Below are 17,367 nucleotides of genomic sequence, written 5' to 3' on the forward strand. Positions count from 1 at the left end.
ATGACCATGCCCTTTTCCTTTCTTTGAATACTGCTGTGTATGGCCTCCTGCACTATAATAACATTATCTGTAATCTATCTTTTTGGGACAAAGCCACCTTGGTTTTCAGAGATGATGTAAGGCAGAATTCTTTTCAGTCTATTTGCCAAGATTTTCATGATGATTTTATAGGAGGAGTTGCATAAAGAGATAGGCTTGTATCTATCAAAGGAGATAGGATTCAGATCTTTTGGGATGAGAGCCAGATGAAAAGCTTTGGTATTTTCTCCCACTTTATTTTTTTAAAAACATTTTTTATCATTCTTACTAGATATTTTTTTATTGTCATCCAATGGTTCTTGTAGAAAGCAATTGTAAAACCATCTGGCCTTGGTGCTTTTTCTGGGTGCATACTCCAAATTGCCTCTCTTATTTCCTCCTCTGTGACCTCTTTCTCGAGCTTTCTCTTTTTTTGTTCATTGATTTTGCTGCTAATTTGCAGAAGAAAGTCTTCGCTATCCACTTGTTGGTCCCCTACAAATAGAAGGTTTTTATAGTAGTTATGGGTAGCCTTTTTGATAGCTTTCGTTTCCCTTATTTCCTGTCCTTCCACTTGAATTTTTTTGATTTGGTTACCTGCTCTTCTTATCTTAAGGTTGTTATGGAAAAAGGCAGTGTTTTTGTCCCCCTCTTTTAGCCATAAACATCTTGACTTTTGCCTAATTTCCTCCTCCTCTAGCCTGTTTTTCTTGTATAGGTCCACGAAAATTTATTTTTTCTTGAGCATGCTCTTACTTACTATCTTGTTGATTCTCTTTTTCCTTGCTCATTTTTTCGAGTTTCTCTTGCAGCTCTATTTTTTTTTTTTCCTTGAGAGTGTTTTCTCTTGCCCATGCTTTTAGTTGTAATCTTAAATTTTTCAACTTGGTTTCCCATACATAATGGGGGGAGCCTATTACATTGGTTTCCCAACTTTCCCTTATTAGTTTACCAAAATCTTCCTTGCTGTCCCAGATTTTGTTGTATTTGAAAGGTATCAGACCTTGATTCTCCAATCTATCCAATATTAATGCAACAGGCTTATGGTCAGAGGCTGAAGCATGCACTATTTTTCTTTTGACTATGGAGAAGACTGTTGCCAAATTTTCTTGTATCAGGGTTCTATCTAATCTTTCCTTTATATTGTGTGCCCCTGATCTTTTATTACTCCAGGTGAATTTTCCATTACTTGGAGGAATATCAAGGAGTTTGTGCTCTTCTATAAGTTCTTCCAGTGCTGCTCTTGAGGGATCGCTGAAATAATTACCTCCCAGCTTCTCATCTATATTTCTAATCAAATTTAGATCCCCTCCTATCACTAATTTTCCCCTCTGTCCTTCTTGTGCTTCTTCTTTTACTGATTTCCAGCATTGAGCTTTATCTCTATAATGGTTTGGAGAGTATATATTTATGAAGGTATACTCTTCATTCGTGCTCTTTTTTTTAAATCTGTTCTTACCCAATAGTTATTGAGTTTTTGATTAACAAGTTCCCATTTCCATTTGTTCCAAATTGTGCATATACCGCCTGAGGCTCCATTGGAGTCCATGGCTGTTCCTTCGAAATTTTTTTGAGTTTTGATCAGTTTTTGAACCTCTTGATTGCTGACTTTGGTCTCTTGGATCATAAGAATATCTGGTTGTTCCTGTTTTATTATGTCTCGTACTGCATTGATTTTCAAAGCGGATCCCAGACCCCTGCTATTCCAAGAGACCGCAATCATTATTTACTAGATTTATGATGGGTCCCTCCCTTTTCCTTTTGTTGATTTTTCTCTCCACTTCCCTTCTGTTTGCCGAGAAAAGAGTCCATTGGCTGTTGGGTGCCTATGGCCATTTCCTTTGCTGCTGCCTCGTCCCTTATTTCTTTGTTGGATTTCCTTCCGACTTTTTTCGGCTGTTCCCATGCTTGGTTGTTTTCTTTTACTTTGTTTCTTGTAAGAATTCGGTCAACTGTGGGTGGGGGAGAGAATGGGCTCTGGGTGGGGGATGAGATGATGGCTAATGCATTAGCTTGGGAAGGAGAACGAGGGGATGGCAGGTCTTCTCCCAGAAGTTCGAATGGATTTGAGGAAGGATTTGCTGGAGGGGCCGTGTTTATTGGGGGATAGAGGTTGTTGCATTGGTTTCATGAGGCTGAGAGGAATTAGTGGCAACTTGTTTATTATGGGGTTTCTTTCTTTTTACTTGTTCCCAAGTATCTTCTTGAGCTTCAGCATTCTCAGCATTCTCTACTTCTTTTAGCTTACTACATCTATTTGCAAAATGACCGTATTCATGGCATACCTTACATTTGAATGGGATTTGTTCATAGTCCAGCTACTGGATGTGTGTCCATTGATCCACCTTGATTTTAATAGCCTCCGATAGCCCTTTCCCTAAGTCTACTTCCACGCAGATTCTAGCATAGGCGTGCATATTATCTTTTGGTTCACATCTGTCTATGTACTTGCCTACCGCATTTCCGATTGCTTTCACTGACTCATTGCCCCAACAGTGAAGGGGAAGATGAGGCAACCTGACCCAAACCGGAACAACACTTGGGATGTCCATCTCTGGATCAAAATCTGGAGACCATCTGTTCAAATATAAGCCTCTTGAATCCATAAAATAGGGTCCATTTCTAAATATTAGATTCTTGTCTTCCTTAGTTTCGAATAGAAAAGTAAAATATCCCCTTCCACAGAATCTTATGGCTATTTTCCCTTGGATATTTGCACTCCAGTTTCTCTCTACCCATTTTTGGACTGCTCTGGGAGAGGGCCACAACCCTGTAAATTGTCCCACCAAACCACGTTCAGCTAAAGAGATAGCAGCTTTTCTGGGGAGTGTTGGAGGTAATGAGATCTCTGGAATGTCTGCTAACTTCTTCACGAATTTACTAGTGGTTGGCCTAGCTTTTGGAGCTCCATTTTCTGCTAATAGAGAAGCAAAGGCTGCTTCGTGATCATCTGTTCCTTGCTGGGAGGAAGAATCTCCCCCTGCAGAGAGGGGCATAGTGAGGGAGAACTCAGCAGTAGGAGGCTACCAAGAGGAAAGAAAACAGCAGGAGGTTGCGCAGGGAGAGGGAACACATCAGAGAGGGGCCAAGCCCGAGCTTAGGAGAGCTCAGCAGCAGGAGGCTACCAAGCGAAGGGGCTGCAAGAGGCAGCAATGGCTACTAGGTCAAACTTGTGTGTGGAGGATTAAAAAAGATATTATTGATTTAACCCCCATATTGTTATAGAGCTAGTCCTTCATGTTGACCAGTAATCCTTGGCACCAATTGAACACTGTAGGACTAAGAAAATGTACTGCATATTGGAAGTGAGACTTTCTTGCTTTATGAAGAGCCTGGGCCACCACTACTCAAACTATACTAAGTAGAATTGTTCTCAATGGAAGGTTTGTGATAGTTTTGATACCAATATTCATGCTCTTTGTCTTGCAGGAACCTGGGCAATGTCTAGATATCAATAGATTAGTACTCTCTCCTCTAGTCTAAGAACCAAACAAATGAACTTGTTGTCCCCTCGCAGAAAAAAATATGATGAAACAGATGTCTACAATTTCTATTTTGAGGTCTTGGTCTCTTATGATGAACATTTGGTAGTCTACGTCCCACCATCCTACCAAATGTTGCAGTAATTCCATCTAGGTTTTGATCCCAAGGATTCAAAAGAATTTGAGCAATCCACATGCCTGAAGAGCCCTTATGCAGTTTAGATCTTGTGTTTGTTGATGGTCTTCCTATTCATGACCTCTTTCCTTCCACTCAATAACCATTTTCTCTAGAAAATGACCTGTGAAACATAAACGAATGAAGTTTTTATTAGCTTCTATGGAAGAAAATTTGTAAACCAGTTATTACTTTTAGAGATATCTTGAAAAAAATTGTTTCACGACGCTAGCGTGTATGTCTGTAATTTTTTCCATGCTTCCAAGGTGATGGCACCATTGATCTCAGGGAGAATAGCGCGGGTTTGACATGTAAAACCCGTGATGATTCTCCTCAACATAAAAAAATTCAAGCCCTCCTAGCTACCTATCCTGCGGATGAAATCACTTGAAAATACAATCAAAATGTAGAGGAAGGATAAATGTCTTACCTGCAATAAATGGTTCATCAAATGGTGCCCTGGATCGATCACACTCCTCACCTGAATATCGGGGGGATTTTGGGTAAATTGTGCTTTCCAAATTAGAAATGGTAAATGGTAAATTTGTTTTTACTTTTTGAGTTTATATAAGCTTTTAAAAGTATTTTTACTATTTAGGGCATATTTTACCTATATTTTTATATTTTGATCGAAACGGGTAACATTTGTTCACATGTGTAGTGACAAGTTATAGCTTATTGGTGATCAGAATAGATTTTGACTGAAATATCGAGTTTTATTTATCTATTTTTCAGAGTCGTGAAAAATAAATGAAAAAGAAACCCCTTTGGAGTAATCTTTCAGCTCTTTTTGACTCTCGAAATATGAAAATATTATCAAGTACTTGTCGTTTCGAACTCGTTAAAGTAAATCAAATGTTGTCTACTCGGTATAAGTTTAACCCTTTTCCGGACTGAGATAAACTAGTGTATGAAAAAGGAAGACCTTAATCACGCGTGGTTAAGAGGTTCTATTGAATATTATTTTCTACCATTTTGGGTTTGAGAGACTATCTACAAAAAGGGACCTCAGAGCTTCCTTTTTACCTCTTTTTCAAACTCTCTAAACATGAAAAAGATATTTAGTTACTCCTCTCTCGGACCCGTAAAACTGAAATGACGAAGGACTTGTCACCATGATGATACCGAGCTACTCCCTCCTAGGGCTCATTAACAATACGAGCATAGATTCATCAGAAGGATGAACTTATATGACAATCATATGATATCCTCTTCAATCTTCAGATAAAAAATAATTAGGTACTCGCTAGAAATAGTGGGGGAAAATGAAAGTAAACATGTCCTGTTTTTTGTATAAAGGCAGCATGTCACTCTTGAACATGACACTTATTTGTCGCTCATGTTGGGTTTGGGTTATCCTCACTTCTTCACTTTCCTTCTTGGGTTTTGGGAATCCATTTTCCTCTCATGTAATTATATCTTATTTTCATCATGACCTTTGATCCTATGTTGAGTCAAATGATGCCAAAGTCCAGAGTTGTGTCACTAATATGTTCAAGAGAAGTCTTGTCTGTAGTTCAAACCACTTATACCATGTATGACTTTTCTACAACTATCCTGAATCACTCTTACCAACTCTGTTAAATCCTATGTTTTGTGTTGATGTTGTGGAAAACATTATGGCCCTCCTTCAACGGATCACTTCCTGTCGACTTCAACTCATTATCCAGGAAGATGGTCTAGAAACTCCCATTCAGTACCTTGGAGTTTACATGCCTCAATGGCAGGTTCTTCGCATTCGACAATAGGTTCACAACATTGGCCTTCGATTGAATGATTCTGCGAGAGTTTCACTTCATCTTCCTTGTTCACACTCATGGATTATGTTGTTGTACCTTGAGAGTAATTGTCATTATTGGTGGTTTCTCTCATGTCTGTTAACAGTTCACATCATCGATCGGTAATCAGTTGGTTTTCTACCATGTTTGACTTTGACACGTCTATTCACATGGTGGGATTTGTACTTTAGTTAGGTCGAGATAGAGATGAAGACCCTGGGTTTTGTCTGATAAATGCAGCCTACATGGAGTTATTGGCTATTCATGATTGTACACATGATTCCTTGTATATGGATGGTTGCATCCATATCATGGGTCCATACATATGATCCTTTCTATTCAAATGGATGCGTCCATGTCGTGGATCCATACACATGATCCTTTATATTCAAATGGATGTGTCCATGTCGTGGATTCATGTATTGTTAGATGCCTATATAGAGATGTATTATTAGGCATACTTACATCAGAGATGTTAGATATATTGTATCATTATTGATTTGTAGGTATTCTAACGGTGTTTCTCTGAGTCCTTGCCTTGACTTGGAAAGCATTTCACTCGTCACACCTTGTTCTTCCTTCGTGCTTTAGGGGGCATCTATTACACAATATTTTTTCATACTTCCTGTCCCATATCTTGAAGCGTCAAAATGAAGAAATCTTTCAGCATATTCACAATGAAACATATACAGAAGCATCCATAAAGAAGAGAAGAAAAATTTCCCTGAAAGAGTTTTTGAGAAAATTTGTCAAAACCTAGTTTTGAGGATCAACGCATTTTGCACCATTGGAGACCCGTGCTGGTAACTTGTTGCACTATGCTAACCTAGTGCTGCCAGCACATCTTTTATAAGGAAAACCTATACTGAACATCTTCAGGTAGTTTTTCCTAAAGTGGAGGAGAAAATTCTCTTACTAGATGTCTCGAAAACTACGAGCTGGTTACACGTGAATAAGGATTAGAGTGAGATCTCCTATTCTTGGTCCTTGATCCTACTTTCATGGATCTTTCCCTTGATTTGTGGAACGTCTCCCTCCTTTTATGGATCCTTAACTGCCTCTCCTTCCCTATAAACGAGATCCTTGTTATCCACAACTGGTTAGCTATTGTTTGGTTGGCTTCCTATGCTGAAACTATGCGTAAATGCTTCCCATTTTGCTAAGGATAAAGGATTTCTTGAAGGTCTTGGTTAGGACTTGGAAACTCATCCAAATGCGGCTTCCAAAATCAAGGATTAAGAGGTTTTAATTCTCCCTTTATGATTCTATTTATAGTACATTATTTGTTTACTTTCCATAAATGTGTCTATCATTACGCATTTAGTGTGACACTCCTTGATTTGTCACATAGTTTATGTTATAATGAATTATGATATGTATGTCTTTGTCATCTCTGTTTGATCTTCCTTGCAGGTAGTCATCTGCAATGACATAGAGAGGATTGAGCTTGGAAGCGAGAAGGTTGAGGATGACACCAACAGACATTAGCATCAGAGTGAGGTAGGTCATATATCCTCCTTTATGTTTTTTGGTATAAACTAGGAAAGTTTGCACATATTTGTCTAGTTTGTTGTTAGATCCTCCCATAGGACTAGAGGAGGAGGGGGGAAGGCTGAGGGTGGGGTGGAGGGGGAGGAGGGTCGAGGGTGGGGAGGAGGGGGAGGAGGGCTAAGGGTGGGGCGAGGGGGGAGCGGAGAGGGGAGGGGTCGGGGGAGAGGGGAGGGAGCGGGAGGCGAGGGGGCTGAGGGAGAGGCGAGGAGTCGGGGGAGAGTGGAGGGAGTGGGAGGCGAGGGGGGTGAGGGAGGGCCGAGGGGTCAGGGGAGGGGTCAGGGGGGAGGGCCGAGGGTGGGGAGGGGGGATTGTTTTTTTTAAATTTTATTTTTTAATTGTTATTTAAAAAAAAATTAATGCTTTTTTTTTTCAATTTTTTTTTTTTTTATTTTCATTGAATTTAATTTTTTTAATTTGTTTTGATTTTTTTTTTTTAGTTTCTTATGATTTTTTTTTTTGTAATATGTTTTGGTTTTTTTTTTCAATTTTTTTTTTATTTTTATTTTTTTATTTTGTTTTTTAATTTTTAATTTTTTTTGTTATTTTTAATTTATTTATTTTTCTATTATTTGTTTATTTTTATAATTTTAATTTAAAAAATTATTTCTTAAATCTTTATTTTATTTTATCTTTTATTTTTAATTTTGTTTATCTTAATTATTTAATTTAATATTTTTTTATTTTGATTTTAATTATTTTTTTTTTAATTTGAATTTTTTAAATTTTATTATTTTTGGTAAATATTTTAAGTTTTTTGCTTTTGTTTTTGTTTTGTTTTCGTTTTGTTTTTTTTTTTTTTTTTAATGAGTTTTTTTTTTTTTTATTTGTTTTTTTTAACTTAAAAAAAATGTTTTGGTGTTTTTTTTTTTTTTAATTTTATTTAATTTTATTTTATTTTATGGTTCAATTTGTTATATATATATATATATATATATATATATATATATATATATATATATTTATATATATATATATTAAAATTTTCATTTTTTTTAATTTATTTTTTGATATTTTTGGTTTTTTTTGTTTTTACATTTTTATAGTCTTTTTGTTTTTTAGGTTTTTTGTCATGTTTTTTTTTTAATTTTAATTTTTATGTTTTATGATATATATATGTTTTATTACTAACATGTTTTTATTATTTTTATTTTTGTCATGTTTTATGTTTTATTTTTACATTTTTATAGGTTTTTTTTTTTTTTTTTAAATATATTTTTTTGTATTTGATTTTTTTTGTCATGTTTTTTATTTTTTATTTTTATGTTTTATTACTATCATGAAAATCACCAACATTTCAAAAAATTATCCACACTTAATCCATTAGAAAATTTAAAGTGTAAAAACTAAGCCCTTTAAACAAAAAAGGTTGATGCTCATCAACACTTTTCAAAATCAAGATGAAAATCACTAACAAAAAAAATGTTCACACTTGATACATAAAAAAATTTAAAGTGTCAAAAATAAGCTTTCTAAAAAAATGTGTTGATGTTGCATCAACACTTTTCAAAATCAGCATGAAAATTACTAACATCGAAAAAAAATATTCATACTTGATACATAAGAAAATTTAAAGTGCCAAAAATATGTTCAAAAGAAAAAAAATGTATTCACGCATCACCATTTTTCAAAATCGGGCGATTTTTTGCTACCTCAAAAAAATGGGTTTCGAAATCGGGTGATTTTTTGCTACCTCAAAAAAATGGGTACTAGTTCACTTTCTCGTTTGATCGATAACTATGTTTATTTTTTAAATGTTAATTTAACCTAAATATAATCTAAATCAAATTGTAAATTAAAATAATTCTATAAATTTATTTATTTTATTATATATTTGATATATTAAGTTATATCTACTTTTATAATAATAATAAATTTATTATATATTTGATATATTGAGTTATATCTACTTTTATAATAATTTATTTAATAACGTTTATTTTTTTAGAAAAATCTTCGGTTAAAATCACATCTAAAATTTTATATTATCTAATATTTTTATGTTATTTTAGATTTTTTGATAAATTGATTAGATTCTTATAATAAATTCCCTTTTATTATGAGATAAATTTAATTAATAATATTATTATTAATATACTTCCTAGATATTATGAAAAAAGCAATGTTATTTATTTTACTAATAAATAATAATTTATTAATTTCATAATAAAGTTAAAAATAATAATATTTTTTATTATTATAAAAAACACCATATAAAATTGTATAACAATATAGACTTTTTTAGTCATGATTAGACTCCTCATTTTAGTCTTGACATGAACCATACTAGATGGTTCGAAACAAAGCACGTTGACTCAAAATTTTCATGTGATTTTTACTGAAATTTTGCTAATCTATACTTTTTGTTATTATAGGATAGATATAGCCAATAATGTTTAAACATGCTATGTTTAACTCTGAAAATTGGTTGAATCTGTGAGGTGTTTACCTTTTAAAACTAATTATTGTTTTTTTTTTCCTTTTTTTTTTAAGTTTTTTTTTAACTAGAGGAATTCACAGCTCGATAGGTTTAGTACTTGAGTGACATGAGGTAGATTCTAACAGTTACCACTATAACCCCTAAAACATATTATTATTAGAGGTAGGCTCTTAGAAGGTGCCTCGGTGGAATTATCAGAGCCAAAGGAGGATGTGTGTTTCTATAGTTGCTTCTAATTTTAGCATGTAGTTTTAAATATTGGTTGCTTATGAACCAACTACCAATAAACAAGTATTTTTATGCTGATTGGAAATTATGGAATATTCTTGAAACCTAATAGGCATGGGAGAGATCAATTGTTTGATATCAGTCTTATTTATCAAATCTTTGAAGTACTCTAAAATTTGCGATTCAATTGAAATACTATGAAATCTGCAATTCAATTATGTTTATGTCTAGATTGTGATCACCTATCAGCTCGTCTACCCATATTTAAATAGATACATTAAAAAAAAAAAAAATCAAAAGGAAAAGTGGTTTTTCCAAATTATAGAAGTAAGAAATTCATATGTCTCTCTCTACTCAATTTTACCTTCCATTGTGATTACAAGTTTTATACACCAAGGCTCCCTCAATATAGGACCAAGATTAATTTTCCCCGTAGTGATTGAGAGGGTGAGACAATCTGTATTATGTACAACATCTATTACAAGGAAGTTTCTCTATCATTCAAGTTAGAAATGCTATATAAATAATTACATAAAAATTGTAATCTACATTGGTTAATGTTAAATTAGTGATGGTCATTAGGCATATGGCCCACAACCTACTTTGCTAATCCAAACATATAAAATGTTCCTTTATACTTCCTCATGTGTAGAGATGCCAATTGTCTAGTACCTAATACTTACTTCCTACATAAAAGCTCATAACTTCAAAAATAATTATCAACATCACATGTGTTTTATTTTGCAGTGCTATTTCGAAAATACAACGAAGTGCTAGATTGCAGCTAGTCAATTGCCACATTGTGTTCATTTTCTCACTATTCCAAATCACATAGACAACTTCAAAGTGCAATAAGACCTCTATCTTATTAAGCATCTTTGACGACGTATCCTCAATAAAAATAAATAAATACTAAACACTCTCTTATTTTAATGAAAAAGCAATCTAACCTACATATCATTTAGCAAACAAATCATAACATAAATCTCAAAAATAAGTACATGCAAAAATTATTGAAATCTTGGATGTTGAAAACTACCATTTGAACAAGTAATGTAGAATATATTCTACCATTGATGATTCCTTAAGTAAAAATAGGATTTTTAGGCTGCATGCATTTGTATATACTACGAGAGATTCTATGTTCAATGCTTTTGAAGTCCTATTGCACATTTTTTACTCATCCATTGAGATATGAAATGGAATAATAGCCCAATTCTTGATGTGTCTACATTGCAATGACATAGAGGAAAAATAATCATACCACTATGAATTAGCATCTGCATTCATGTATCAACTTCATGGAATTCATGAAGTTGATAAATAACTTCAGAGAATGTGAGACTCTACTTTTAATAGTGTTTTTCAATATGAAAGAGGACTATGGGGAGACACCTTTTTCATGTGACGGCTAGCCAAATGGTTAAAAATAAAAATTGGAGTTTAGTCACTAACAATGAAAACAAGGTATTTTCTCTTCAATAATCATCTTAATACAAATCCATTGTACATTTTGTTTCATGATACAATTCATGTTTATGGAAATTTCAAACCTTTTTTATATAGAAGATTAACTAGATGCAACTTCATCTCTAATTATTAAATTTCATCTCTTTGGAAATATCTTGAAAATTGTTACAAATTGATTGTTCATCAGCTACGTATTCATGGATTGGATAAAGAAAGAAGAAATGTATCCAAATGTCCTGATAGCATGTTTACTTCAATTTGTCACTTAATAGCACCTCAGTTTGATGAATAATATATAAGACTCTACATTGTCCAATCCATTTGCAAGACAATGATGGGTCACATCCAGGATGCATTGCATTGTCTAGAAAAACACTTAACAAATGAGGTTTTAGGGAGTCCGGAAATAATTGTAGGTTGTCAAGGATATCTTATTAATATGTAATTTCCATATGAAAAAGGACAAGTTGAATGTTCACCATTTTTCTTGTAGTGGACATCAATCATATTAAATGTAAGCATACGAATATGGTCATTTGTCACTAAAATCGTTATCAATTACTACTCTCAAATAAAAATTGCAATCAAATATATAATATAGTATCATTCCAAACAAGTACATCACACATTCATTATGAACCATTATTTACAAATCAAAATAGGGATCAATACAATCTACACTATAGCATAGTATAAATGCACCAAAGCCCTAAAAATAGGATGAAGTTTCACAAATTGAAACAAATGTCGTGTATGCATAGTAGAAACACTATTCAAAATAGTAAAAAAAAATTAAGGAATAAAGATTGTGACTCATCAAAGAGTACTACTATAGAAACTTACATAAAGAAAATTGAAGACATACTTAGAACCAAATGTCCAATATGTAATAAGTTGCAATTTCGAATGAACATGCTAAGCATTAGACATGACTTAGGAAAAAAATACATACACATATCTGGAAGAGGAAAAACATTGTCTAATAAGCTCATATGCAGATCTTGTAAAACAATGCTCGACAATGAAAATTTGCCAAGTTTTAAAACACCTAAACAGATAAAACACAATAGGCCATTTCAAATTGTAGAAACACTCTCAGAACTTGAAGATAGGCTTGGAGCATTAAGGATTTCTTTTGCAAAAATAAGGCAATGGGGCTACAAACCATCCCAAATGGGCTTAACTGGCTCAATAATCAATGTATCTGTGCACATGGACATTGTTAAAAAAGAATTGCCATAATTCATGGATGATATAATGGCAATTTCTATTACATTAAAAATATGATTGGGATACAATAATGCATATCAAATAGGGAAAGATCATGTGCACACTGTGATGAAATCTCTGAAAGAACTATGTTCTCAATATTTACATAAAACTGAAAATGTTTCCATAAATAAAAATTGAAATCATATTATCGAATCAAACAGTAATGATAATACATCCCAAGATGAATACAATGATAGTTAAAGTCAAATAGAAAGAAATTCAAAAAGCGAAAGACAACTTAGACCTTGGTGCATGGGTTCACAAGATCACAACGTATTCATGATTTGCAAGACAAGATCATTGAAATATCACCATCTGAAGGACAATGACCACCTAGAATTTTCAAAGACAAATATGCCGAATAGATGAGTTTCCCAACACTATTCTTTGGAGATCCAGGTGACAATAACATTGTACAAAGATTTTGTTACCAATAAATAATGGATTGGGAATTAATGCATTGAAGTGGTGACTTTTCATATCACATCACGATTTTTGTTTTCAAAACAATGCAGATAATCATTCAAAAATTCATTTCACGCATCTTAATTTGAATCAGGAAAGGAAAACTACAAGGAAGAAATTTACTATAAAAGGATGTCAAGTACAAGACAAATTTAGAATGATTACTAAAATGTCACATTGGATACATAGATTTCAAGCACATAAGGATTTTTCCTGTTTACCTATAATAAATGAAGAAACGTGTATTTGCAGTGATACCACAATTGGGCCCTCCAACTTTCTTTGTTACATTCACAAGTGTATAACACCACCAGAGTCTGCTAATAGAGACATTAGTTGAATTACATAGGAAAAAAAAGGAAGAGCATTCAAATAATATAAGAATACGATGTTGACTATCTTGCAAGAAAGGACCCAATAACTTGCACACGTTACTATAGACATAAGATACACTCCATAAAACAATTGATCGGTATGATACATTATTTGGAAAAATAGTTGATTATTACTTTGTAATTGAGTTTCAAAATAGAGGGAGCCAACATGAACATGGTCTTCTATGGATACAAAATGCTCCAATATATGGAGTGAATAGTAACTCGGAAATTGAAAACTTATTGAACAATTATATAACTTGTAACACAAACAAACTTCATCCAAATATTGCAAGAATACATGAACACCATCATACTATAAGTTGTAAAAAAAGGAAAGTGTCACATTGTAGATACAATTTCCCAATGGCCCCAATGAAAAGGATAATAGTTCTTGAACTCATCAGTCAAATAGATGAGTCATTAAATGAGAAAAAAATGTTGTTGCATAGTACCCTAGAACAAAGACATTATGAAAAGTCAACTACTTTCGAAGAGTTCTTGGATGAAACATATTTAATAGAAATCTATTACATCAAAGTAATACAAAGTACATTGACAAAATAAATGGTATTCTTGAAACGAAAACCATCACATATATGGAACAATAGCTTTCTGATCAATATGGCACATTTATGGAATGAAAATATAGATGCTATATTTGTACTCAATGGATATCGTGCACATCATATTGCAATTCATATATGACAAAAGTTGACAAATCAGTGACAACTATATTCAAAAGTATACGAAAAGAACATGAAAAGAGGATAATCATTGTTATTCAAATTATATTGTCACTAGGCAATGTGTTACTTAATCTTCAACAAAATTCAGCCCAACAAGCAATCCATATATCACTCTCCCTACCACTGAATCATAGTTCAAGAGAGTACAACTTTATAAACATATCTCCAGTAGATGAGCAGATATTTATCCTTAAACCATCGATTTTTCTAAAACAAGAACCTGACAAATTCAAAGATATTATGCGCAATTCGATCATTACCTATTATATCAACATGCCTCATGCTATTAAGCATATATGTTTGGTTGAATTAGTCTCAAAGTATAACAAAAATGGAACACCAATGTAAAAAAGGAAAAAACCAAGAGTAATATGATTCATAAAATACAAAAAACACATTGACTTTGAATACAATTACAGAGAACAACTTCTTTTATGTGTCCCATTTCAAAACAATGAAAATGCATTGAAGCAGGAATTGCCAACATGGAAAATTTCATACATGTTTCATGAGCATCCAATAAAGAGTAATGAAGCTAAGTTCACATACCATGTTAACCCAACATGGGGTAATTTGGAAGAAGTAATTCAAGAAATTGACAACAACCCTATAGATTCTACTGACACAATTGAAAAACCTCAAATATACAACCATCTTGATGAAAAATATGACCTAGATAAATATTTTCCATCGCTCCAATGCCATGAAGAAAAAGGACATCATAATATCAATTTTCAATTGAAAAAACGTCCATTTATGCTAGAAAATCAAGAATACTACAAAATTAGAATATTGCTTGATATAGAAAAGCAATTGTCAAGGACATTGTAATGAAAAAATGGATGTACATAGAGAATCCACTCTACTTATCTTGGCTGGAGGGGCTGGTACTGGGAAGACAATTACAAAAAAATCCATATTTCAAATGCTCATGTGAATTTATGATGCACATCACACTACAGATCCCTTGAAACCAAAGGGATTGTTACTAGCATATACAAGTAAGGCTGCAAATAATGCAACTAGAGTAAAAATTCATTTTGCATTGCTAATGCCTTTCACCAAGTATAGTTTCCTTCCACTTAGCAATGAAGTCCTAGACAACCTAACAAAACTTTACCAAGAATTTAGAGTAGCTCTCATTGATGAAGTTTCTTTGATTGGGATTCGTTTTCCATATTACATGGGTGATCAACTCAGGAATATTAATCATTTCAAACAAGATACTTCAGAAACATTGACATATTATTTTCCAGTGATCTATACGTAGAAATTATGGTGTATATTTGCAAATGATCATGAAATTTTAATCAAAATCACAAGACACAAACCTACTCCATTTCTCTATGGAATTCAATTCACAATTTAGAACATCAATCACAAACATGAAATGAGAAATAACACACATGCACACAGTATTTTTTTCCAGGGGAAAGAAATCTGCTAAAACCCCCTTTTCTTGATTGCATTAATCTGATGAATTGAGATGTATTACAATTTTTAGCTCAATCTGAGCTCAACCTGCAAGTGAATAACCTATCTCTCTTCTCACTAAGAAGATCTGACCCAAACTTAGTCAATTTTTTCCTCTCCTTGAGCCCCTATTTCCTTGCACAATCCTTGAGGAAAATAGGCCCCTATTATTTATAAATTTCCTCCAAAATGGTTGCGCAATTCCCAAGGTTGATTATATGATTGCATGCACCACATGTATACTCAAGACTAGTCTACAACTGATGTTACACTGCCTTGGAATCTCCACCACAACCAGGGAACTCGAATTCTCTGCATGCACTAGCTATTTTGGGTTGATTGATGAGTTGACTGGGTGATTATTGAGTTAGACTGAAGTCCCACTGCATAACTGACCTTCCACTAGTTCCTCCTACAGTTAGAACTAGTTTAATTGGAAACAACTTGAAATAACAGACCTTGATTGCTACAAATTAGCAATCACACATGCTTAATTGAACTCCAACTTCTCTAAATAAAATTCACTGATTTCATTGAGTGACACAAGCCATGTCACATAAGTTAACTACATCCAATTTGTCTGCTAATGTGGAAATTCAAATTTTTCTCAATTTGACCAAGGAAAAATCAAATTGAGATTTTCTTTGTGAATTTTTCAACACTCCCTCTCAGCAAGAAAGGGATTATCAATGACCCATATCCTACACCTTTGGAACTCAAACCTCCCTCTTGACAAGTCCTTTGTCAAAATGTCAACATCTTGTTCCTCTGTTGGAATGTATTGTAGCAAAATTATTTGCCTCTCTACGCAATCTTGTAAATGGTGATACCTGATATATATATATATATATATATATATATATATATATATATATATATATATATATATATATATATATATATATATATATATATATATATATATATATATGCTTGGATCGATCATGAAATACAAGACTCTTAGAGAGCTTAATGTGATTCTTATTATCACAATAGATCATAGTTGGATCCATCATATGAACAAACAGTCCCACAAGTATCTTTCTCATCCAGATCGCCTCACGTGATGTTTGAATTGCAACCATGTATTCTAGTTCTACTAAGCTAAGCACCACAAATATTTGCTTCCTACTATACCAGGAAACAACTACAGACCCAACACTAAAAATTCCACTTGATGTACTCCCTTCGTAATATACATCTATGAATCCACACATCTTCACTCCCATTATCCATTTGTACCATAATAAATAATATGTAGTGCCTCTTAGGTATCGTAAAACATGCTTAACTACCTTCCAAAATAATTTGGTCGGCCTTCCATAGCTTGGATCAGTTGGTTGATTTCATAGCACATTTTTGTTCATGTTCTCGCAAGATATATTGGTGAACCCACTAGCTTCCAATAAATGGTAGCATCCACTTCTTCATCTAAAGTGGCATTCTCCTTCCTCTAGTTAGTCACTAGAGGTGTCTCCATGGGTTTACAACTCTCCATGCTGAACCTCTTTAGTATTTCATTTGCATACTTTCCTTGAGAAACAAATAGTTCCCCATCGCCTTGCCATACTTCCAACCCGAGGAAGTAGTGCATGTGACCCATGGCCTTCAAAGATCCTCCTTTCAAGATCTAACCAGTTGCTCATCACCAGTCAAAATAAAATCATCAACGCATCAGAAAATAGTAAGAAATGTACCTTCTACCAAGATTTGATAGAGGTTTGCATCCACTTCACTTTTGGTGAATCCCAAACTAGTGATATAGCTGTCAATATTGGTGTACCAAGCATGTGGTGCTTGTTTGAGACCATAAAACGCTCACTTGAGTATGAACACATGAGACCCTAGATAACTGGTTGCTCGATCTACACCTCCTCCTCAATAAATCCATTGAA

At 33.4% G+C, this 17,367-nt stretch overlaps 1 protein-coding gene across 1 annotated transcript; it reads right to left on the reverse strand.

Moving 5' to 3' along the window:
• Positions 1 to 2,336: 2,336 nt before the first annotated feature.
• Positions 2,337 to 3,014, reverse strand: LOC149179115 (uncharacterized). The gene has a single exon (XM_089422356.1). It carries the CDS (start codon positions 3,012 to 3,014, stop codon positions 2,337 to 2,339), a length of 678 nt encoding a protein of 225 aa, XP_089278482.1.
• Between the last annotated feature and the right edge of the window lie 14,353 nt (positions 3,015 to 17,367).

Source organism: Pinus tabuliformis, chromosome 4_1 (assembly GCF_031772625.1).
Source record: "Pinus tabuliformis cultivar Carrire ecotype Pingquan chromosome 4_1, CPIR1, whole genome shotgun sequence".
In the NCBI taxonomy this organism is placed as follows: domain Eukaryota; kingdom Viridiplantae; phylum Streptophyta; class Pinopsida; order Pinales; family Pinaceae; genus Pinus; species Pinus tabuliformis.